This window comes from Gobio gobio (assembly GCF_949357685.1).
Source record: "Gobio gobio genome assembly, chromosome: 14".
NCBI classification, from domain to species: domain Eukaryota; kingdom Metazoa; phylum Chordata; class Actinopteri; order Cypriniformes; family Gobionidae; genus Gobio; species Gobio gobio.
The window spans coordinates 40,992,534-41,019,490 of record NC_137107.1 but is presented as its reverse complement, the minus strand read 5'-3'; the positions used below and the strand labels follow the sequence as shown (position 1 = coordinate 41,019,490).

General features: G+C 38.5%; 2 protein-coding genes across 5 annotated transcripts in view; both read right to left on the bottom strand.

Moving 5' to 3' along the window:
* Nucleotides 1–6,437, bottom strand: part of aggf1 (angiogenic factor with G patch and FHA domains 1) — a 28,812-nt gene extending 22,375 nt beyond the window's left edge. For 2 of the 4 annotated variants that reach the window (XM_079835522.1, XM_079835521.1), the window contains exons 1-3: nucleotides 6,198–6,426; nucleotides 5,516–5,736; nucleotides 3,629–3,728 (exon numbers count right to left, since the gene is read on the bottom strand). In XM_079835522.1, the coding sequence (XP_079691648.1) occupies nucleotides 3,629–3,728; nucleotides 5,516–5,719 (304 nt within the window). In that variant the 5' untranslated portion in view covers nucleotides 5,720–5,736; nucleotides 6,198–6,426. Of the gene's footprint in view, nucleotides 1–3,628; nucleotides 3,729–5,515; nucleotides 5,737–6,197 lie in introns of all 4 variants that reach the window. The other 2 variants (XM_079835519.1, XM_079835520.1) reach the window with 2 other exon arrangements.
* Nucleotides 1–26,957, bottom strand: part of LOC307137479 (uncharacterized protein) — an 890,992-nt gene that overhangs the window by 209,347 nt on the left and 654,688 nt on the right. The gene's annotated exons all lie outside the window — the stretch shown is intronic.

Below are 26,957 nucleotides of genomic sequence, written 5' to 3'. Positions count from 1 at the left end.
TATGTGCAAGTAAGAGGATAACCTCAACTTTCGGTTCCAAAAACGGAGGTAATTTTGCAAGTGGCCTTAGCAACAGGTTACGTTCCGGGGTTAGTGTGCTTAAGAGGTATTCCGATGTGTGTAACATAATTAATACATTAATAACTAAATGTGTTATTTAGTTAGTTATAATATATAATACTATATTTTAATTCTAAAGCACTATTATAACAAGGTACTGTTTAAATGTTAATTCAATTCAAATATATTTTTTTATTTTATTGTCATCACACATGGATCTGCTTTCAATAAAGATTACTTATTAAACAAAAAGGTAGAAAAAATTATTGCACAACCACCAAATAGATGTGAACTAAGGTGGTTATGTAAATCACCATTAAACAAAAGAAGGACGAGGAAGTAGAAAGGCGCACTTGTCCGTTTCCATGGTAACCTACTCTGGGTTAAACTTACTCCCGGACGCGTTTTTGGAACCAGCATACCTTGAGTAAGCAAGGTTTGGGTTAATCAACCAGGAGTTCAGGATATGTGACGGTAAGTTAACCTTGCTTGCTGGAATACCCCCCTGTCTTCAGGGCTCGTGCGTTGTCAGAGACACGGCGCTGCCTGGTTATCTGTCTTGCCGAAAAAAAGCTTGAGAGCACTGCACAGAGATGTTTTCCTTATTGAATGGTGTAAAATCGCTTGAATGTTCAAACTGGCAAGCCTTGTGGTATACCGGTTCATACTGAATACCGTTTTTTATTTTTATTATGATATGAAATGTGATGATACCGCAATACCGGTGTGTGTCACTGTTCGAGGGGTCACGTTTCACTGTTGCACTGTAGTGAGAGCACAGCTGAGATCGCATCACAGCCTATGGTAAGTCCGAAATCACCACCGGCCTAAAGCTTCATTCACTATTATTCCCTACGTTATCCACTAATATTGTTCACTCGAAAGAGTGAATGAAAACGAGTGAATGAATTCGCACAGCCGTTGAGTGCACATCGGCTGTACACTCGTTATTGCGGTGCAATGGGAGATTGAGTGAATGAGTGCACTCAATAATGTCCACTATGGTTTCGGACACCACTACAGATGGCGGTCCCCCCAAATAATGCCCTATTTAAGCTTATAGGGGGCGATTTCGGATTCAGCCCTTGATTACATCGGAGAATTCAAACTACACGCGGCGCGCACGAGAGAGCGGTTTCTGCGCGGAGCTGAGATTAACATTCTCCACATGGATCATATTATAGCACATATTGACCGGAGCGAGCAAAAATTTAATTGCTTTATTCTTTACTGACATGTGTCATTTGTTCAGAGACTGCAGTGCTCTTAAATTAATTGCAAATATCTTTAGACCTTTTAAATGATTTTACGCGTTTCTCCCTCGTTTTGTCAGTTTGTTGTTATATAGGGTTAGATTTTTTAAAATGTGCCCTCAACTCTTTTTTTTTTTCTATCTCCATGGTCATATTTTAATATGCATGTGTCTGTAATGAGTGTGTTGCATGTGTTTTATTGGTTGTTGTCTCCCCACAGTATAATTTTGTGGGGCTTTGTAAACCTGTAGGCCTATTAATTGTAGTGTGGAATTTTTCAACAATATTCACTCATCATGACAGTAAAACAGGGCATTCTAGTCAATCTACTGCAGCATCCTATCTCAATTAGTAGAAAATGTGGTTAACACCCGGTCATGCATAGGGGAAAAAAATACTGTCATATACCGCGAAACCGATATAATTTTGAAAAATACTGTAATATAAATTTTTAGTAATACCGCCCAGCACTACTAGACGGCCCTGGCTGCAAATTAGATTTGCTGCTGCTAGGGTAAGTCTAGATTTCTAGGCTAATATAAACACTGATCAGAGAACACTAGGTGCGTTTACATGGAGCACTGTAATCGGTTTAAAAGTCCAATCCAAATAAAAATACTCCATATAAACACCTCAATCGGAATAAAAATGGCCAAACCGAATGAAATTGTAATCGGTTTGAGAGGGGTGGGATAAACCTTTTCATGAACCGATCAAACGAAAAATTCCACCATGTAAACGATCTGATCCGATTACTTTGAGTGCACGTCTTTCTGTGACGTGATATACAGCGCGCACCTCCTCAACTGAAGAGCGCGCGCCGCGCTCACACCAGTCTAATGTTGACAAGAAAGGAAAGTTCATTTTTCTGAGGTATTAAACTTTTTATTTCGTAACATGTTATGAACATGATGTTGGAATAATGACACAGACATAGCCTGGCTACAGCATCTCATCTTGACAGCGTTTGTCCGAGGCTTCAACTGCGCCTGACAGAATACATTTTTTTTCTGAGGTGATTCTTACACTTTACGACAAATAATAAATAGCTTTTATAAAACTCTACAAGTCCTGGTGGCCGTTGAGAGCTGCCATTTCAACGGGGAACATTCAAGCTGCTCTCTGTTTCTCGTTAGTTAAGTTAGCTATAAAAAAAAAATTGAATCAACAACTGCTTCAAATTGGTTAAGTAACATTACCCACAGTCTACTTTAATTACTTTTGTTAATATTTATACCTTTGTGATTATGGTATCTTTCCTTAATCATCTGAAATATATATGTTTAGTACTACTAGTAATGATGCTGAGCACGTCTTTAATGCTTCATTCATGTTTCACCGTATATCCTATGTTTTTATTAATAATTTGAGTGCATTTTATTGTTAATTTTGTGTTTTTCAAAATAAATGAATTGAATTAATTTTTGATTCCGCATTCATCATTCACAGCTGTTGAAATAGCCATTGTATAGGACATAAATTAGGTTAAACTACCGCATGTCCGCCCACAGAAAAATAAATAAATATAAAAATTACCAACACAGAACTATTGATCCACGATACGTAACGAATCTGAGGCGGCAGACAAACTGTGTGCGCATGTCACAAAATGATTCCTACTGAAAGTCAGCACATGTAAACACCAGATCGGTTTAGATAACGTCTCATGTAAACAGTCCACCGAATCTTTCAATCAGAATGATTTTAATCGGAATGACGAAAAAGTGCGCATGTAAACGTGGCTAGTGTTTACAGCATTCAGTTTTGATAAACAGAAACTCAAGCATGAGAACCAATGAGGTTTGTTCTCGCTCGTCAAACAGGTTCGGTTGATCAATGTCTATACGTGAATAAAATTCAATCTGTTCATCATATTTAGTGATTGTGTCTCTTCAGAAGACTTGGACTAAACCACCTGATTTAATTTAAGATCTCTTTTTATGAACGTTTAAAAGCGTCACATCAGACGCGAGCGGCGTGATGCGACACGGCAAAGGCAAATAGACCCCATTATAATCAGTGCTGTCAAACACTGACCGCAACACGACAAATCGCTGACAGTAATCTGACACCCCTTACTATTTCTGACTTACTCCAAGCACTCAGGCTACTTCTGATAGGAAGGACAAATTGATTTGCAACGATCACAATTGCGCTCGGTAAAAGGCAACCGTGCCTAGTGTAAGCACACCCTTAATTTGTGTTCCGAAAATGAACTAAGGTCTTATGGGTTAAGAACAACATGAGGGTGAGTGAATGACAGAATTGTTATTTTTGCGTAAACTATCCCTTTAACAATGAAATAAGAGACTAACCTGTCTCCGTCCAGGCATACTCCTCCGTCTGAGTCTCAGCATCCACTTTCTCCCTCTCCCTTTTCTTTCGCTCATGGATTTCTTCACTTAGTTTATCAACCTAAATGACAAAGATCAAAAGCAACATGTGTGATCATAATGTTATCAACAATAGTTGCGTTTCCATTAACCATCAAAATGAAATTGTGAATTGAAAATACACACAACGGAAACACATCTTTCTCAAAAAGTCCCATAAAGTTTTACGCTTGCATGAGGTGGTTTTTCAGGCAAATTTGGAAAAATTACATTTCGTAAAACTGCAATAGAAACAGCTTTTTCGCATTAACTAGTCACCTGGCGTCACATGATCATTCTTTAAAGATGCCGCAATATGTTTGGATAGAAGACGAGATGTAAGAGCTCCTTATTTATTGCCCTGTTGCATTGCACAACTCAAAAAATCTGTTAATACGGAAACTACAGTCCCTCACGTACTATAACCTCCCAGAAACACCTCATACGTGGCCGCTCCCAAGTTTAAGGGGCTTTCCTTTCCATTTATGCTTGAATAAAATGCCTACGTCTCCTTCGATTAAAAATAATCTATTGTGGTGGCTGCGATATACGTAAACCTACCAACATCTGTCGCCATGATTTTTGGAATGACTTTGTAATTATGTTTTAGGTGCATAACATCTGTTAATGGTAACGTCGTCATTTCGCAATAGTTTTTATCAGAGATGTATAGTAACGAAGTAGAACTACTTCACTACTGTACTTAAGTACTAAAAGGCAGTATCTGTACTTTACTAGAGTATTATTTTTTTCTCCTACTTCCACTTTTACTTCAGTACATATTTTCGATGAGTTTAATACTTTTACTCCGATATTTTTTTTATGTGCTGCATCGTTACTCGTTACAATTATAAAACTGTTACGAATCATTCCATTCCAAACCCACATTACCGCGCATGAGAGAGAGAGCGCACGAGAGAGAGAGAGAGAGAGAGAGAGAGAGAGAGAGAGAGAGAGCGCCCCGCATTCACTGTCTTTAAAACAACACGAGCGTCTTGCGCTCAAAATGCTCTCTATTTGTTTACATAGTTAATGTGCACTGTGAAGTAACATATACAAACAATGAACAGCTGTATTTTTATTAACTAAGATTAACAAAGATTAATAAATACAGTAACAAATGTATTGATCATGGTTAGTTCATGTTAGTTATTAGTCTAATACATTAACTAATGTAATGTTAACAAATCAAACCATATTGTAAAGTGTTACAAACAAATAATTTACTCAGAACACCTCTTGAAATGAGAATATAAGTGTGCTTACCCCATTTTTTTTTTTAGTAAGAGTGGTTATAGTAAGATTTAATCTTAATGAACTACAGTATTTTCAGGTTATTTATATGACAATATGTAGAAAAATTACCTACCAACATTGTGATTGTCCTTTAGGTTAATCATTTGAAATAATAAAAACAATATGATGTTCAAACTTTTGACTACTTTCTTTAATAACTACATAACACAATACTTGTACTTTTACTTTCAGTACTTGAGTAGTACATTTTAAAATAAACTACTTGCAATACTTAACTACAAAAAATGTTGAATACTTTAGTACTTCTACTTAAGTGTGGTGCTTAAAGAGCACTTCTACTCAAGTCACTTTTTTGATAAGGAACTTGTACTTTTACTCAAGTATGTGTCTCTAGTACTTTATACATCTCTGGTTTTTATTGACATAAAAGACAATATCGCAAGTCTTGCGCAAATGTAATGGAAATCTGCCTAAAGTTCTTGTGTTGGCAAGTTTTGGGAGTACACCAATCATAAAAAAAATGGTTTTCACAGGCCATCAACTGTCCCTGTTCTCCATTAGCACCTGGCTTACCTGCTTTCTGAGATCTTCATTGTAGCTTTCTGTGGTCTTCTGAAGCCGTTCGCTTTGGCTGAGCTGTTTCTGTAACTTCTGAAGTTCATCCTTACATGCCTTCAGCTCCTGCCGCAGCACCTCTGCTAGTGATCTCAGAGACACAAGCTCTACTTGCAAACCCTGATCATTGGGTTCAGGGTCTGGTTTACCTTCTGCAGCCATTGCTGAGGATGTTTTACCTAAAATGTAGATTAGAATAAGAAAGTATAGTATTCTTTAGATTCAAATCACCATGTAACACCTTACATATAGTCATAATACACAGTAAAAATGCATTTATTAATTAAATTACTTTAGTATTTTTCTCTTACTACAAGTCATCTCATTTGTGTCCAGTCTAGACAAATCAATTCTTAAAAATAGGTCTTTAAAAGGGAAAATATATAGCTGCATTTACATGTTGTAGGAAGCGAGTTTTAGAAACTCAACTAGACTAACCAATCAAAGAAGGACACCATGGATATGCTCATGCATGAAAACAATTAAACGACAATAATCTGCGCAAAACAATCAACCAAAAGTCTCCACTTATTTTAAATATGGTACAAAAAGATATATTAAGCGTGTGTTAATAAATAGAACAGTAATGTTTTGAATGTGTATTAGGGCACATTTGATTTTTATTGCACAGTGTCCTCACCGATTTAAACCACCCGTTTTCTCTGCGCGTTCCCTGATTTCCTGCGCGCGCGTCAATCTGCAAATCAAAGATAAACATCATATGACCAGCGTGTATTGGACACATATTCGTGTAGAAGTTTGTGTTATCGTAAAGTGCGTTACAGGGAACAAACGCGATGAACTTTAGTCCCACTTCAACGGACGCTGCCATACTTTCACTTTGTGATGTCATGGCTTACTCCTGCATCACTTCCGTTCTTTCTATGGCGCCACAGCGCCCCTAGTCTAACACTCTGCCAACTGCACTGTCACTAAAGTTTGAAAAGAAATGTGGAAAAAAAAGAGAAATTACAACTATACATATATTTTTTGTCTTTTGTAGAGGACTTTAATTGAATTTTATTTCCCGCGATACACGACCCTAACCCTAACCCTAACCCTATTCGAGGATTTTTCAGGTATAGGCTAACGTTTCCACAATATAGGCCTAAACGTTTGGCTAATATAGCCTACTAGCTTGGCCTACATCTTTTCTTTTTTTAATATGAAACAGCAATTTAAAGAATGGGAATACTTACAGTTACCCATGATTTACAAACAAAATGTATAATAAATCAGAAATTAGGCCTATGTAGCTATAATATAAACAAAACCATCCTGTAATATAACAGTTTGGTTCATGTATGCTTAGGAAGTTGCAGGCACTGCAAATACAAACACAACACATTAAAATAATTTATAAAGATCTGTTTGATCGGTTACAAAGGCTGTCAAAGAAGAAAATAACCTGAACCCTAAATAACTGAGGCCTGATACAATAAAATATAGGCTTTTTTTTCTTCTCATGTGACCCCTTTAAATTAAACCCTATGTTGTTTTTGATAACATATCTAGGCTACTTTGAAGCTCATTGACTAAGAAACATTTCAAACATTGAGTGACAGTTTGATTTTGGGCAGCAGAGGGCAGTACAGGAAAGTAAAATTACACTCCATCTTTAGTTTAAAAGAGATGTTTAAAAATCTTTTGAACAAACTGACTTCTCTGTGTTGAACCACCTTCCAGCGTAAAAAGTAAAGCCAAACTGTCTGCGACGTCCCTCATGAAACACTTTCAGGATATGAGACTAAATCAAATAAATAAAACTGTGTTTATTCTAACACCTGTGTCAGGCAGCGTAGTGAAGAAGAAGAGACCACAGGTGCATTTAATATGAAAGAAGCTTAGAGCAAAGTAATAAACAGGAAATAAAAGACTGACAGCTTGAGGAAATCGAGGGGGAGAGATTCGCTTTCCTTCCCACCGCTTACATATGTCGCCTCAAGCGTTAGCTAATTGGCATTTGCATAGAGAGCATAAGAAATTAGGCTTAACGGAAGTACTGACACATTCCTTGTTAAAAACAAAACTGCAAACAAGAGACAGAAACTTAATAATTTACAAAAGCAGGATGTTCGTCGCATGAAGGAAGTGTTTATTTAATTACTACACCACACTCAGAGTTGCAACTTCATTAAATTGACAGGTTGAGAACTTGTCATGAGTGACACACAGATAAGCACATACACACTCATTCAGCACACACACTAACAGCTGACGCTGATGACAGAATGTGTGAGTGTCATGACCCACAAGTAAAACCTTCCCGTAAACAGTACATTACAGTAAACCATCCATCTCCCTTGACTTATGCAATATTTGCACATTGTTTTACTTTGTAGCATTAGCTATAGCATAAACTAGTGGTATTCATTAAGTCAAGCATCACAACTGCTACCTATTGCTGAGTGAGTATAAAGTGGAAATTCTGATACTATTTTCTTCTCTATTGTGACGTATATCGAGAAGGCAAGTAAAATGGTTTCTCAAATGAAAAAAAATGTAGAGACTTGATTTTGTCCGATGGGAATTTTGTAATGAGGAGGATTGAGTGCAACAGTGCCCATCCACTTTTTCAGTAGTGTTGGTTCCGGAAATATTTGTTCCATTCATTTCTCCCATAGGGATTTAAAAAAAAGCCTTTATTAAAGCGTTTTATGCCATGAACCAATCCAATCAGCTACGAGGCGAATCACATAACAAACTTTGATTTGAAGCAAAGAAAGTATTTGAAAATCAGGCAAAAATACTTCATGGCTTTAGTGAGGGAAAGAACTACAATCCCATGGATCTTAGCATAATCGAATTAAAAATGATGGAGAAATATAAAACTACTTATTTACAAATGTTGATATATAACTCGATTGCGTCATTCGCAGTGCTTCATGGGAGTGGGTGGAGCTAACAAGATCTTTTGGCATCTTTTGCTTGTTTCGACTCTCTGATTGGTGGGATTTTCTGATTTTCACAGTGTAACCCCTCCTGTTCGAACCGCCCGATCCAAGCAGGACTCGAACCCGGGTCCGCCGGCATAAGAGTCGGACGCTCTAACAAGGATACTAAAGGCTGCAACTTCTAGCGTCAGTCGCTAGAGCGTCTTTTGAGATCAGATGAGTGAGGTTTACTCGCACAGCAACTACTAGCTGGCCTCCGTTATAACAGCATCATGGGTAATGTCATTTTTCACCATGAATTCCACTGTTAAACAATTATTTTAAACAACTTCAGCAGAAGCAAATACTATTGATTAATAACCTAGTAGCTCACAGTATAGGGCTGTCTTTTGAGTCTGAGTTATTGTTTAAAATCGTTAAAATTGTGTTTGTACATTATGTACTTTATATACAGCGATCAGACATAACATTATGACCTAATATTGTGTTGGTCCCCCTTTTGCTGCCAAAGCAGCCCTGACCCGTCAAGGCATGGACTCCACTAGACCCCTGAAGGTGTGCTGTGTTATCTGGCACCAAGATGTTAGCAGCAGATCCTTTCAGTTCTGTAAGTTGCGAGGTGGGGCCTCCATGGATCGGACTTGTTTGTTCAGCACATCTCACAGATGCTCGACTGGATTAAGATCTGAGGAATTTGGAGGCCAAGTCAACACCTCAAACTTGTGCTCCTCAAACCATTCCTGAACCATTTTTGCTTTGTAGCAGGACGCATTATCTGCTGAAAGAGGCCACAGCCACTAGGGAATATGGTTTAAAGAGTGTACATGGTCTTCAACAATGCAGACCCCATGGATGGCAGGACCCAAGGTTTCCCAGCAGAACATTGCCTAAAGCATCACACTGCCTCCGCCGGCTTGCCTTCTTCCCATAGTGCATCCTGGTGCCATGTGTTCCCCAGGTGCAGACGCACCCGGCCATCCACGTGATGTAAAAGAAAACGTGATTCAACAGACCAGGCCACCTTCTTCCATTGGTCCAGTTCTGCTGCTCACGTGCCAACAAAAAAACATACAAGAAATGTAAAAAAATATTTACACACGTCGCATTTAGCGACATTTCACTGAAATTACGTGGGCAAAAAAGATCCATTGTCAATTTTCAATAGTGTAATGTATGAAACACAGCTCACACACATCACATATCTAAATATTGCATTACCAACCACTGCAAAATCTTTAGCCCTAATGCAAAATTCCAGATAGTGTGGATTCCTATTAAAATGACCAGATTTTGGCTGTGAAAATTGGCAGATTGAGTTAACTGCTTTAGTTACATCATGTTACTATATGAGACGAGACGAGAGTGAATGGACTCAATAGAAAGCAGGTTGCCATGATTACTTTAAATATAATTTCAATGTCACCATTATCATTTGAAAAGTAGAAAAGAATGTAAAGAGTCAGAGGTCAAAAGGTGATTATTGCTTCCAGGATTAACCCTGCAGTGTTTGTGTGACCTCAGATCTCTAAACACTAGATCAACCAACTGAGATAAATCTCAGCAATAAATATCAGATTAATATATTATTTCATTGCTATCAAATAAACAATTACAGAAAGGAAAAAACGGAAAAGCCGCAGGGATAAACATAGACGCAGAGATTTTTTTTTTTTTTATCAGATATGATCCGCCTCGTTCTCATATTCCGCGCATCAAGAATTCAATCAGCGTTTGTTTGTGCATGGAATTGCTGCTTGTTGTAGTGTCATAAACGACAAAAGATTCCTGTTGTGCACTCGGATTCAAAATGCAAATGCCCTTTCTGATGAGCTCAGCGCGTCGGGGCTGTTGCACCGTTTTGCAGAGAAGAGATTAGCCCGTGTGTGTGATTGTGAGGAAGAGTGTGAATGGGTTTGTCGGTGCAAGGCGTGTGTGTGTATGTGTGTAGGGAGAGTATGTTTATTCTGCTCTGTCCCGGAGCCAAGCATATCATGCCTCTGTGAATGTGTGTGTGTGTGAGAGAAGTATCATACACACATGGGAAGGCTCTGCAGGACTTGCATTATGAGGACATGGAGTTGTGCGTAATAACAACGTCATCCTGGCGAGGAACAGCTCTCCAAAAAACACAAAGCGCAGAGATAATATCACACCAAACTGCTGATATGCCCCACTATCAGAACTTGCATCAGTTTTTCCAGGCCCTCTGTAATATTGGCGAGAATACTGTAGGGTTATTAGTTCACTATAAAGCTAAAACTATTAAATAAACTGTATAAAATCAACTTATTTTATTAAACTTGATATACTAAAATAACTAGATATATAAAAATGGATAAAAAACTAGACATATACATTTTTTTTTAAAAAGCACACAACACAATTACTAAAACTTTAACTAAAAATAAAATTAAAACAGAAAATACAAAAATAAAAACAAATATTTATAAAAAAAAACTGTAATAATAGTATCTGAAAGATACTGAAATAATATTATACTGTAGAGCCATTATCAGAACTATTCATCATTTAAATTTCAGGAATAAAAAAAAGTCAGTTTCAGATGTTTATAATAAGCAGCACAATTATAGAAGTAGATTTATATATAAACTACTTGGGCTCGAACATTAGCGGGAGCCGATTACACAACACCGCACTGAAAAACAGGAAAACACATATTGTCCAATTTACTTAATCATATTATTTGCGATCTATGCAACAAAATTGTGTTTCTCTTCTAAACATGATTTCTTTGCTTTCGATTAATGTAATTCTCTAAAATGTGCAATCTACTAGATTAAATTATTTGGAATGAATGTGAACCAATTAAGTACTCAAATTATTATTATTATTTTTTTCTGAAACTGTAGTTCCCATCATGCTTTGCTTGGGACTTGACAACTAGAGTAAAACTGTTGAAATTAAGTGTTATTTGTGTGTTTTTGGGCAAAATGAGAAAAGGGGGAGACTTTATATTGTTTATTAGTGTTTAATACCAGAACCAGAAAAGATGACCATATAGCAGTCCTCAGGTCACTGGCTTCCAGTTACATTTAGAACAGATTTTAAAGTATTATTACTGGTATATAAATCACTTAATGGCCTAGGACCTCAATACATTGCAGATATGCTGATAGAATACAAACCCAACAGATCATCAGGATCAAGTCAGTTAGAAATACCAGGTTCACTCAACGCAAGGAGAGTCTGCTTTTAGCTACACAACACAAAATGCTGGGTTAAAAACAACCCAAGTTGGGTTGAATTTGGGTTGTTTTTAACCCAGTGAATGGGTCATTTTAACCCAGCGGTTGGGTTAAATGTTTGCTTAAAACAACCCAATTGCTTAATTGTCTGTAAGGGTAATGTTTAATTGTACAGTTACCTGACAAATATTTTTGAGTACTCCCTCCAGTGCGAGGAAGACCCGTTTAGATCTGCTCTGACGGGTAAAATATTTTGAGATAACCCTCCAGTTAGGCCAAGAAGATTTGTCTGTAAGGGTAAACGCACAGTTACCTGACAAATATTTTTAAAGTAAACCCGACTCTCCATTTTCTTCCACTCCAGATAGGGGTTATACCACATATATTTTTTTATTTTATTCACTTACGAATATTTTAATTCCATTTCTGTGTAAAGCACTTTGAATTGCCACTGTGTATGAAATTTGCTTTACAAATAAAACTTGCCTTGCCTTGCCTTAATGTTTAAATATGTTGGAATTATTAGAACCATTTAAATTACACTTGGTTACCATAGTGGAGAAGAGTGGAGCATTTGCTTAGGCTGTGGACTGATACAATGTCATTAAAGAGCATTTCATACTTAGCATGTTCATTATGTGATATTTCTGGCTAATAGAATGAAAGCTGGTACCGCCTTATAGATCAGTCAAGTGACAACAAAAATATACAAAAATAAAATAAACTTGTTTTTTTAGGATTAGATTAAAGAGGCACAACACTGTTGTTAGGGAGCCATATTAAAATCATTGTGAGACTACTCAATACGGTTACTTAAAAATTACTTGATTCTATGATGTTGAAATTATGTGAACAAATTATGTTTGATTAACTTAATTGATTCATGTGGAACCAATGTACATGATTAAATCATGTAAATCCAACACCCCTTTTGTTTCAGTGCGTTTCCAACTAAAAACGTAAACCTTTTTAATGCGTTTTGGCTGTTCCTTTACACGACAACAGCATTTTGCGGGCCTGAAAATGCAAATTTTTGAAAACGGGTTTCAAAGTGCAAGTTTTTGAAAACGATACTGTTATCGTCTCTGTATAAACTACATGAATGCGTGTGAAAACGGTAACACCATGCACATGCGCATTACTCTATAGCATAGTCTATAGCGTGTTTCTTTTCAAAGTGACACCAACATACTGTATACTGGCCAGGCAGCATAATACAGCGTTTTTAGACATTTTCACGAATCCATGTGAAACGGGGATTGTTTTGACAATGGTGTCGTCTTGTATGTGAAAAATACAAAGTCCTTCATTTACACGACAATGGTATTTTAGGAACCTGAAAACGAAAACTTTTTAAAACGGGTTTCAAAATGCAAGTTTTTGAAAGCGATAGCGTTATCGTCTCTGTGTAAACTACAAAAAAAGCAAATTTGTGAAAACAGTGACATCATGCACATGCGTATTATGTGTTCAGACTATAGGAATGCGCAAGTACTTGACCACCAAAACAGCAATGGCGGACTGCAGGACTGTGTTTTCGCTGCTCAAGATACTGAGTTTATTAATGCTTCTCCAGCTAAGTTTTATACTAGACCACCATGACCAGGGGAGACTCACATTTACATAAAATTCTAACATCGCCAACTACTGGCCTGGCATGCATGATACAGCGGTTTTAGTCATTTTTGCGGATCCGTGAGAACGGGGTTCGTTTTGACAACGTTGTCGTCTGTACGCATAACTTTTCAAAAACGCAAACGAAAAAAACTTGCGTGTGCAAACAATCAAATTTGCAGAGAAGAATGTTCATTCACTCACCGGATAACGTTTCCGGTGTACAGTATTTTTTTCCCCCCATGCTCATACAGTTTTTCGAGCGGGAACAACATTTTTTTATCGTGCACACAGAGAAGGTAAACATCATTTTAGGGGCTCTATAATTGTCACGTGATGTGAGTATCATTGGTAGATTTTTTTAAACTTATTGATTAGGAGAAACAATTGAGATATTAACATAAGGTTTCATTGGTGAACTACATTAGTTGACATGAACTACACAGAACAAATGCCCCCATTTTTCATGAGCTGAACTCAAAGATCTAAGACTTTTTCTATGTACAGAAAAGGCCTATTTCTCTCAAATAGTGTTCACAATCTGTCTAAATCTGTTTTAGTGAGCACTTCTCCTTTGCCGAGATAATGCCAGCACATTTTTCCATCGAAACATGGAAATGAGAGGCTCAGATATTCTATTGAACTTCTTTTCACTGGAGGAAGAAAAAAATATAGTCTTTCAGCTCCATCCATGCATAGAGGTATGTAGGCTACTTGAGTTAAAAGTAACATAAATCTAAATAAAGTGAAGGTTTAATCTCACGTTTGTCAAAGTTGAATGGCGATACTGACTTGAGGAAGAATCCTGGATCTCATTCATAAGCCTTCTGCTTCATCAGACGCTCAGACCGCTCCGCTCAGGCTGATGGACACAGCAGATGAAGTGCCAGAGGGCAAAGAGGCTACAGCCAGAATCAGACCTGAATATCATGAAGGATCTATATTTAGAGATCCCATTAGAGCCTTTTTTAGACACACGGAGAAGACGTGCACCAAACACACACATCAAAACTCACTGACGCCTCTGTGAGTGTGTGTTTCTGAAGAAACGTTCTGCATCACAACAACCTGTCGTTGTCCTTTGGCTTATTTCCTGTCTGGCCTCATTTCTCTCTTACTTTTTCAGTGTTTCTTATTCTTCTCCCTTTGGCTGTTTATGCTGTTGGTTTTTATGTTGGTAAGGTGTCAAACCTGTGTCAGACTGAATGAAGCATCCCGCTGTAGGGAAGCTCGGGGCTGATGGCCTGTTTGATGAATGTGCTGTGGTGTTACTATCGCTGATGTTACTAAGCCAGATTCAAGTCAATCACTGAGGTGTTTCTTCTCCTCTTTTCAGTGATACACCGCTCATTTGAGGTTGTTTTGGGGGGTATAAAAAGAAGTCTCTTAAGCTCAACAAAGCTGCATTTATTTGATCAAAAACAGTAGTATTGTGAAATATTATTACAATTTAAAATAACTATTTTCTATTTTAATATTTGTTGAAATGTAATATGTTTGAGAGATGCACAGCTGAATTGTCAGCATCAGTCTCCAGTGAAACATGATCCTTCAGAAATCATTCCAATGTGTTGATTTCCTGCTCTAGAAACATAATATCTAATTATTATCAATGTTGAAAACAGGACTCTGAATAGTCTTTCTGAATAGAAAGGTCAAAAGTATGGCATTTGTTTGAAATAGAAATCTTTAAGATTATAAATGTTACTGTCACTTTTGATCAATTGAATGCATTTTTGCTGAATAAAAGTGTTGATTTCTTAAAAAAGAAAACATTTTACAGACCCCAAACTTTTGAACAGTGTTTTTTATATAAAACTATCTGATTCTTTCTCTCCTCATTGTACATGTGTCTTCTTTTTGCAGTAAAAAATTTAGTTAAATTCTACTGTTCTTCACTGTTTTCAAAATAGGGTGCTTATTTTTTCTATTTAGGCTTATTGTAAATTGATTCAAGTTTGATTCTGTCAAATATAAAATAATTTCATTTAATATACTTAAAAAGGTAATGCCACTTTATAAAGTTACTTTTTTTGTTGTATCTCTTAAAGGTGTAATTCACCTAATAAAATTTCTGCCATCTTTAACCCACCCTCAAGTCGCTCCAAACCCATAAAACTTTCGTTCATTTTCAGGACACAAATGAAGATATTTTTAATTAAATCTAAAAGCTTTCTGTACTCTTCATTGACAGCTAAGCAACTACTTTGATGCTTCAAAAATTTCATAGAGATAGTATGTATTGTAGACTGGGTAAACTCAGCCTGATCACAGACTTGCTTATCCACCTGGCGCGCTATTGGCGGGTTTTAACACGATGACGGATAGAGAAATGATGGGTCGTTGCCTGTTGATCACGCCTCTTGTGGTCTGATTGGTTGAAGGACTAACCAATTGCGTACAGAGTCATTTGAATTGTGCTTGTTTATTACGGCTGTTGTGCAGTAGAAAATACAAAGCAGACTCCACAGACCAATTTTCAATCTTAAATTGAGCTTGGTCTGGTGATAGCCAGAAAATATGTATTGAGCAGTTTAGTCCAAATGTACTGAAGAGATTTGATTGCTTTATATGATAAAAAGATTGAATTTAGACTTTTATTCATATATAAACATTCATCAACGAATATAAACAGAAGCTCAACCGAACCTTTTTGATGCAAAAGAACAAACCTCATTTGTTCTTGCTGAAGCTCAAGCGTACTGCGTAACACAAGAATGAACCTCAATGGTTCTTGAGGAAGCTCAAACGTGCTGTGTAACACAAGAATTAACCTCATTGGTTCTTGCAGAAGCTCTAACCTGATGCGTGACATGAGAATGGACCTCATTGGTTCTTGCCGAAGCTCAAACGTGCTGCGTAACACAAGAATTAACCTCATTGGTTCTTGAGGAAGCTCAAACGTGCTGTGTAACACAAGAATGAACCTCATTGGTTCTTGCTGAAGCTCAAACGTGATGCGTAACACAAGACTGAACCTCATTGGTTCTTGCTGAAGCTCAAACGTGATGCGTTACACAAGACTGAACCTCATTGGTTCTTGCTGAAGCTCAAACGTGATGCGTAACACGAGAATGAACCTCATTGGTTCTTGCTGAAGCTCAAACGTGATGCGTAACACGAGAATGAACCTCATTTGTTCTTGCTGAAGCACAAACGTGATGCGTAACACGAGAATGAACCTCATTGGTTCTTGAGGAAGCTCAAACGTGCTGCGTAACACAAGAATGAACCTCATTGGTTCTTGCTGAAGCTCAAACGTGATGCGTAACACGAGACTGAATCTCATTGGTTCTTGCCGAAGCTCAAACGTGCTGCGTAACACAAGAATGAACCTCATTGGTTCTTGAGGAAGCTCAAACGTGATGCGTAACACAAGAATGAACCTCATTGGTTCTTGAGGAAGCTCAAACGTGATGCGTAACACAAGAATGAACCTCATTGGTTCTTGCTGAAGCTCAAACGTGATGCGTAACACGAGAATGAACCTCATTGGTTCTTGAGGAAGCTCAAACGTGCTGCGTAACACAAGAATGAACCTCATTGGTTCTTGCTGAAGCTCAAACGTGATGCGTAACACGAGACTGAATCTCATTGGTTCTTGCCGAAGCTCAAACGTGCTGCGTAACACAAGAATGAACCTCATTGGTTCTTGCTGAAGCTCAAACGTGATGCCTAACACGAGACTGAATCTCATTGGTTCTTGCCGAAGCTCAAACGTGCTGCGTAACACAAGAATGAACCTCATTGGTTCTTGAGGAAGCTCAAACGTGATGCGTAACACAAGAATGAACCTCATTGGTTCTTGAGGAAGCTCAAACGTGATGCGTAACACAAGAATGAACCTCATTGGTTCTTGCTGAAGCTCAAACGTGATGCGTAACACGAGAATGAACCTCATTGGTTCTTGCTGAAGCTCAAACGTGATGCGTAACACGAGACTGAATCTCATTGGTTCTTGCCGAAGCTCAAACGTGCTGCGTAACACAAGAATGAACCTCATTGGTTCTTGCTGAAGCTCAAACGTGATGCGTAACACAAGAATGAACCTCATTGGTTCTTGCTGAAGCTCAAACGTGATGCGTAACACGAGACTGAATCTCATTGGTTCTTGCTGAAGCTCAAACGTGATGCGTAACACAAGAATGAACCTCATTGGTTCTTGCTGAAGCTCAAACGTGATGCGTAACACAAGAATGAACCTCATTGGTTCTTGCTGAAGCTCAAACGTGATGCGTAACACGAGACTGAATCTCATTGGTTCTTGCTGAAGCTCAAACGTGATGCGTAACACAAGAATGAACCTCATTGGTTCTTGCGGAAGCTCAAACGTGCTGCGTAACACAAGAATGAACCTCATTGGTTCTTGCTGAAGCTCAAACGTGATGCGTAACACAAGAATGAACCTCATTGGTTCTTGCTGAAGCTCAAACGTGATGCGTAAGACGAGACTGAATCTCATTGGTTCTTGCTGAAGCTCAAACGTGATGCGTAACACAAGAATGAACCTCATTGGTTCTTGCGGAAGCTCAAACGTGCTGCATAACACAAGAATGAACCTCATTGGTTATTTCCCAAGCTCAAACTTGCCTGACCACAAATGATGATGATTAGCCTACAAGGACACATGAATTATACATTAAAAAAAAGATTTATAATAATACTGCAATTTTTAAGAATAGTGAGTTTTGATTTTATGGTGCTTAAGCTTACCAATCTTGTCGCTTTGTAAGCAACATCTTCCATTTTTCGAGGTGCAGTTAATATAGCAAGCCAGATTGATCGATGGTGTTTTAAGAACTTGTTGACAAATGGTAGTTCATTCATGACCAGCAGGTTTAAATCAATAATTCTATATCAGAACCAGCTAAAGAGAATTTGAAAACTGAAACTGTAAGACACTCCATGCCATGTAGAAAAATAATTATCCAAGTCTGTTTGCAGTGCCCTCAGGTGAAGCATATGACGTCTTCACTTGCTCCGAATGACTATCAGATGAGCATCAGCTTTGGGCCATGTCGATGTTTCACGCAAGCTTGATTTTCTCTGGTTTAAGCTCTGATTGGTGAATACACGTGTGTGACACATGCTCACAGATTCAGAGCATTGATCAAATCTCCGACGAGATGAGATGGACACCAACAGACAGAAAGCGGCTGAACTGCAGTGATTTGTTCATGCGTACATTGATTTCTCATCAATCGATCCTGACAGCATGGCGCATGTTTGCGGCTCGCCGGGCGCTATTGTGGAGTGATCACTGAAGAGTGTCAGCACATTTGTTCCTGGCATGTAACAGCAGCTCAGAAGAGCTCAACAGATGAACGGTTCGATGTGTGTTTTATTGACAGTTGTGTGATTCAGTATGGCTCCAAATATGTTTGACATCAGAAAGCGGCTCCTTTGAGCACTGCCGGATCAACGTCATCAATAATTAGGACGATGCATAAGCATGAGCGGTTCATCTGGGTGGTTTTCAGACAAATATAACAGTGCATGCACTGCTGACTCCTCACGTTCATAAATGTCTGTTATCTCTGAGGGCCGTGTGGATCACTTCCTCGTGAGCCGCTCCATTAAACACATTACAGCTATTACGTCTCTGCAGCGCTCATCTGTTTTTATTTATCTCTTCTTTTATAGGAAGAGTGAAGTATAGAGCTTCAAGAAAGAGGACATTTTGTCTGATGAATCATGTTGGTATGACAAAGTTGGCGAAACTAGGAAACACTAGGGAAGGATGCTGAGAGATTTGATAACTGTTTGAGAAAATTGGAGCTTATTTTTGAAAAGCTGTTTTTTTTGTTTGTTTGTTTTTTTGGGTGAAACATTTTTTAGATGGTTAAACCTCTCTTCTCTTCTCTGCTTTTCTTATGTCAACTATTCTCTTCTGTTCTACACCGATCAGGCATAACATTATGACCTAATATTGTGTTGGTCCCCCTTTTGCTGCCAAAACAGCCCTGACCTGTCGAGGCATGCACTCCACTAGACCCTCGGAGGTGTGATGTTAGCAGCAGATCCTTTAAGTCCTGTAAGTTGCGAGGTGGGGCCTCCATGGATCAAACTTGTTTGTTCAGCACATCCCACAGATGCTCGATTGGATTGAGATCTGGGGAATTTGGCGGCCATGTCAACATGTCAAACTCGTTGTGCTCCTTAAACCATTCCTGAACCATTTTTGCTTTGTGGCAGGACGCATTATCTGATGAAAGAGCCACAGCCACCAGGGAATACCGTTTCCATGAAAGGGTGTACATGGTCTTCAACAATGCTTTGTTAGGTGGTACGTGTCAAAGTAACAACCACACGGATGGCAGGACCCAAGGTTTCCCAGCAGAACATTGGCCAAAGCATCACACTGCCTCCGCTGGCTTGCCTTCTTCCCATAGTGCATCCTGGTGACATGTGTTCCCCAGGTGCAGACGCACCCGGCCATCCACATGACGTAAAAGAAAGCGTGTTTCATCAGACCAGGCCACCTTCTTCCAATGCGCCGTAGTCCAGTTCTGATGCTCACGTGCCACTGTTGGCACTTTCGGCGGTGGACAGGGGTCAGCATGGGCATCCTGACTGGACTGCGGCTATGCAGCCCCATACACAACAAACTGTGATGCACTGTGTATTCTGACACCTTGATATATCAGAACCAGCATTAAAGGGTTAGTTCACCCAAAAATGAAAATTCTGTCATTAATTACTCACCCTCATGTCGTTGGACACCCGTAAGACCTCCGTTCATATTCGGAACACAAATGAAGATATTTTAGTTGAAAGCTGATGGCTGAGAAAGGCTTCAGACAGGCCTCCATTTGCATTCAGTACATTTACACTCCCAAGATCCATGAAAGGCACTTAAAACGTCGTTACAAAGTCCATCTCACAACAGTGGCTCTACAATAATTTTACGATGCGACGACAATAGTTTTTGTGCGCAAAAAAAAAATCTAAATAACACCTTTATCCAACTTGTTCTCGACTTCCGTGTATGCCTCCACGACGCATGCACGAGAATATGACGCAGATCCGGTGTTCGGACATATGACCCAGAAGCGATTTGTTTACGAGCAGAGGAAGACGCGCGTGTCTAAGCTGTTGGATTCTACATTGATCGTGCTTTAGGTCTCGGCGTAGTGCTCAAAATGGGACTTAAGTGTGTATTTCATGGATTCCCGAACGCCGGCGCTACGTCATATTCTCGCGCATGCGTCGTGGAGGCACACACGGAAGTCGAGAACAAGTTGGATAAAGGTGTTATTTTGATTTTTTTTTGCGCACAAAAACTATTGTCGTCGTATTGTATAATTATTGTAGAGCCACTGTGGTGAGATGGACTTTGTAACGACTTTTTAAGTGCCTTTCATGGATCTTGGAAGTGTCAATGTACTGAATGCCAATGGAGGCCTGATTGAAGCCTTTCTCAGCCATCAGCTTTCAACTAAAATATCTTCATTTGTGTTCCGAATATGAACGGAGGTCTGACGGGTGTCTAACGACATGAGGGTGAGTAATTAATGACAGAATTTTAATTTTTGGGTGAACTAACCCTTTAACTTCTTGAGAAATTTGAGCTACAGTAGCTCGTCTATTTGATCAGACCACACAGGCCAGCCTTCACTTGCTAACTAATATATCCCACCTACTAACAGGCACCGTGATGAACACATAATCAGTGTTATTCACTTCACCTGTCATAATGTTATGCCTGATCAGTGTATATATACAGTTCGTAGAGTATAAAAATCATTATGTCTATGGAAAGGCCTCATAAAACGTGTGTGTGTGTACCTCAGGCACTTTGTGCTATGTGTCTCCTCTGAACACACAAACACACACACACACACTCACACACACGGGTTATGCAGAGAGATGTAGATCTGATTCCAGTTGCGTCTGTTGAAAAGCAGCTTCAGTGTCACATTACGTTATCATTAAGCTAATATTATATTAGCATTACATTAGTATTTCTAGAGTAATTTAGTGCTGGAGGCTTTCAGAACACTGAATATGTGCATGTTTATAATACATAACGTCTCAAACGGACAGCCTCTCTATAAAAGCGAGTGGGTCTGTGTGTCCCATTATTGACCCTGAAACACTGAACCATTAAAAATGTGTAATTTCATGTCTGCAAGTTATGAAAAGCCATCTACCCCTCATTTACCAAAGGCCACTGCTTTATTTACTTTTGCATGCAGATAATGGCCGCTGTTTATGCAGCTTTCCTCCCTCTCTTTCGGTCAATTCTCTCTCTGGTTGAAGTGTTCAAAAGAGCCTCTCGTTCCATTGTTACACATGTTCACACGCACATCATTCTGAGTGTTTGTTAGCCTCAAAGAGAAATCAGTCATGTTCGTCATTATTACACGAGTCGGTGTGTGACCTCGTCCAGCAGTCCCTCATCAAATGCTCCACTTTATGTGTCAGGATGAGCGCTTTAAAGAAAATTTGAGCACAAACCCCATCACATGGAGCATCTGTACATTGTAATGAAATGCTTTATGGAATTAATGACTCATTTTGCAATTAAAGCAGCCATTTTCCCTTATTTTTTGTGAGGAAAAGACTGAAATTTAAGTAATTGCTTGCTCATTTATTCACTACAGTAGGTGGTCTATGGATTTTTTTTGTATAGTTTATTTTAAACAGTATTTGAACATTAAGATGGATTAAAAGCAAATAATTACATTTTGCTACTTTAAAGCTTTTGTTTCATTTTAATGAGTAAAATGTAAAGTATGGTTAGTAATATTTTTTAATAAGCAATGATGCATATTTGGTCACAAGTTAAATTGATCACAAGTGATAGTAAATACATTAATGTTAATATTAATTAATATTGGTAATGGATCCCAATTTCCGCAAAAATGTTAAGCAGCACAACTGTTTTCAACATTGATAATAATAAGAAATGTTTCTTGAGCAGTAAATAAGCATATCAGAATGATTTCTGAAGGATCATGTGACACTGAAGACTGGAGTAATGATGCGGACAATTCAGCTTTGATCACAGGAATCAATTGCATTTTAAAATATATTACAACAGAATACAGTTATTTCAAATTATAATAATATTTACAGTATCAAATGAATTCAGCCTTGATGAGTAGACAACTTTTAAAACATAAAAAAATGCTACCGTCTATGAGTAGTCACATATCTCTCCAAACTGAGTAAGTTCTCATCAACTTTTTCATAATGAACACATGGTTATATATTTTCTGCCATCATCAAACCATTCAAGAACATATATAGAACATTCATAAACACATCCGTTATATTTATCCTAACAAAGAGGATGCTGGAGCCAAACGTTTGCCTCCCTGACAGCTAAATGATTGCCTGATCTGATGGTCCTTTTCTCCTTCTTTCTGTTCCACGGGGGCATTCCAGGAGGCAAGGTTAACTTATCGTCACATATACCCTCATACCCTGCATCAATGAGCCTTGGCCACTCATGATGAGCCTGTCGCCGGTTCACCACTGTTCCTTCCTTGGACCACTTTTGATACTGACCACTGCAGACCGGGAACACCCCACAAGAGCTGCAGTTTTGGAGATGCTCTGACCCAGTCATCTAGCCATCACAATTTGGCCCTTGCCAAACTCGCTCAAATCCTTACGCCCATTTTTCCTGCTTCTAACACATCAACTTTGAGGACAAAATGTTCACTTGCTGCCTAATATATCCCACCCACTAACAGGTGCTGTGATGAAGAGATAATCAGTGTTATTCACTTCATGGTCATAATGTTATGCTTGATCGGTGTATATATATATATATATATATATATATATATATATATATATATATATATATATATATATATATATATATATATATATATATATATATAAAATAGTAAATGTGTCTATTTGGGGGTGTGACGCTTTAGAGACCATCTGATTGGACTGAAAATCTAATGAGAAGTTGAAGTGCAGAGTGATATCATCAAAATCATATTCATACTAAAAGCCAAAAAAAACTTAAATAAATTTTGATGACATGGGCACTTTATATGCTCAAGCGCTGAAAAGTCTGGTGGATTCTGATTGGCTGTCAAAGTTTTTATTGTTCATCAGCAGAAAAAAAAACATTCTGAAAGTGATTCTAACAATATTGTTTCTCTGTGCCATTATCGTTGTAGTTGTGGTGTGGACTTTAATATTTCTTTTATAATAGGAACGATTTTAGAACTTTATCTTTATCATTATTGTTAGTTATCATCCTTGGTCTAAACAGGCCTTTACTCACTTTCATATTGTTTTTTAAACCCATCAGAAATTAACATCAGAAATGGATATGGTGCAAACTGTTTACAGAAGCCCCACTGCTAAAAGGAAACAACTTATCTTATATTTTAGTACACTCTCAAAAAAAAAAAGAGTACAAAATTTTACCTTTTAAGGTACAAGTGGCCGTCTCTGGGGTGGTACTCTTAAGGGTACATGTTTGTACCTCTACATCAGGGGTAGGCAAGTTCGGTCCTAGAGCTGATGTCCTGCAGAGTTTAGCTCCAACCCTACTAAGCCACCACAGTATAAAACTCATGGCTCCCAGCATGCATTGCAGCATTAAGTATGTCACTATTGTTGATATTCATATGCTGATTCTTGATATCTGTGTGTGTCTGAATATGTCGCAAGAAAGTATTGTTGGTGAATATTATTTATTAACATTTTTAGTCAGTGATGAGTTAAGTCAAACATTTTTGTTTATGACTTCTAACAGATTATGGGCCCTATCTTGCACCCAGCGCAATTGACTTTGTAGACCGACGCATGTGTCATTCCTATTTTGCACCCGCGCAAAGCGCGCTTTTCCCTCCACAGAAGCACGTCGCTAAACTAGTGAATGAACTTGCGCTACCTGGGCGGTTCAGCGCAAAAAAGGAGGCGTGTTCCGGCGCAAACAATCCCTGGTGCTATTTTGCTGTTCCATTAAACAATTGCGCCACTGACCAGAAAAAACCTAGTCTAAAGTCAGTGGCGCGTTGCGCGTTGTTCATTATGCTATTTTAAGGGCGCATGCTTGATCATAATGTATAGCGTGCACAACGCGCATACACTTTGCTCATGTAATCTACACAGATGCAACAGTTATTTTTGCAAATCATAAATTGTTACACTAAAAAAATATTAACACATGAGATGACGGAAATCATTGTGGTGTGCCACGAAGATGTGAAAAAATAGGCATAAATCTAGCTTACAAATGATTCAGGCTAATTGTAATAATTAAGGATAAGACCTGTTTGCCCAATAGTGGCAAGACATATATGTATATAAGGACATCTGACAAATTGGTTTGTCCGTCAAGAACCAGGAAAAAAAATCGACTGAAAAACTGAAAAAACTGAAAGACTGAAAAAAAAAAAGACTGTGAAATCACCTTTACCATAATGTACAACATTACAACTTCACTTCTCTGTCTTTCACTGCTCTTACAAGAACATCAGTCTCCTCGGCTGTGAACCGCTCCTGGCGTGCGCCTGGTAAATACGCCATAATAATAGCAATCCATAATGGAACTTGCGCACCTGCTTTTAAAGGGAATGTTGGATGACGCTCGGATTGGTTTATTCACGTTACGCCCAAACCACACCTATGAATAATGAAGCTACTTCAGAGCAACCCATTTTAGATTTGCGCCGGGCGCAAGAGCCATTTATCCCGCCGGGAAAATAGCAACAGCGCCGAGACCCGCCCACAAAGTTACTTGCGGTTCGCGCTTTGACACTTGCGTTTCAGATCGTTAAAATAGGGCCCTATGTGTTTTGTTAACACTGTAACAAAAAAACACAAACTCACATAAAAAGCCAAGAGTCAAACTGCCCAACTAAAGGAAACACTGATCACCATAATGGCGACCAAACATTTTCAATAAAACATCAACATCTAAACCTTCTCAATAAGAGCATCTATAGATTTCTTTCAGGGTTGGAGCCAAACTCTACAGGACAGCGACTCACTAGGACCGAACTTGCCTACCCCTGCTCTAAGTAGAGGAAAACAATGGTTTAATTGTACCTTAAGGACCAATTGTGTACCTTTAAAGGTACAGTTATACGTTTTGTTCCCCAAGGAACAAAATTGTACCTCCACTGTACCTTTTTTTTTTCTGAGAGTATAGAGGAGTTAATAAAGTGCTGTGAAAAATAGGCCTACAAGTTGCACATTTTTGCCTTTAAACTCTCGTTTGAACTGTCTTTCCCCATAGACTTTAATTGCAAGTGCATTGCTGTAAACAAAAGTTTTGTTTTTGCGAACCGAGAAACAATTCAAAATTATTTTCTGTGGTCATCAACAGCATGTCACAGATGCTGTCGATAGAGCTTAACTTGGCTTGAACCCCAAACATTCTTTTAATCGGTATAAAACCTCAATAAGTCATTCTTGAAACACAAAGAGGCCACAGAAACACACACACAAGAGATTGTCCAGTTGCTAATACCATAGTGATTTCAACATCTCGATCTGTGCACACTGGTTAGAGGGCCAACGGAAATACATTCCTGTTCAGACAAGTTAATACGTCTGTGTGTGCGAATGATATCCTCGGAGAAATGGAAGATTAATGCTACAACAGTGGCCTCCTATCTGCCAAAGTGCGTCATTCTTCCTTCTCTCCCGCTGTACTCTCCACTGCATGGATGCAGGAATGAAATAAACGAAGCAGGGGGGACGCCACGCAGTTAGCCGGGATCAGTCAGAAATTTGGGTCGGATTCCAATAAATACACATCAAACAGCTTATAGTAGGTTGTAAAATAACGAGCAAACACAGTATGTTATATAGACTTCTACAGGTTGAGTTCAAGTGAACAAACATTCAAACATACAGGTGCATAATGAGAGGATGTTTTTCCTAAAATGGCCCCTATTTAAGATGTGTGGCTGTACTAGTGTGGAATGTTTTCATCTACATCCTATTTCCCCCCCTTTTTTGTTTAGAGGTAGGTAACTTAATAGAACGTCAAAAGTCTGTATACATATAAATATACAGGCCTTAACATTAACACCCGCCAACCCGCCAATTAAGCCAGTGTATTTCAGCAGTGGCGTGTAACACAGTCACATACTAGCACTTTGGCGGGTTGAATTATTAGGCCAATATATATTTTTTCAATTGCAGTCTTTTAAAAAGGCATCTGAAATAATAAACTATGTGCAATGTAGTGTTGTCAAAAATACAGACGCTTGCAATACTCAGACAGCACAAACCCGCCTCCCCTCACTCACTCGTTTCATTTGCTCCGGTTGAATATTGTTGGTGTTACAGGCCTTGGATTTCACAGAGGGATTGTGCATTTTGCGCATAATTGTACTAATTCCTGCAGATTTTGTGCTTACACCCAAAGTGCGTGCACATAATTAAGTTTGTGCTGCTTATTGCGCTTAAACAGTTAAATACCCACAAAATGATGTCAATGGCTCAACCAATTGCATGAGTTGGGGGTGGGACTATCTGTTTGTTTGACCAATAGAGTGCAACAGTCGGGTTCCGGAGGTAAAAACTCCATTCATTTTCTCCATAGGGAAATTTTTAACGATAACTAATAAACCTTTAGGAACAGCCCTATTCTGAGCTACAAGGTTGTTAATCGATATTATTTGCTGACTGCGAATGATACAGTCGAGACAGCCTCCCTACTCTCTCAAAATGCTTAAATATTTTCATATTTGC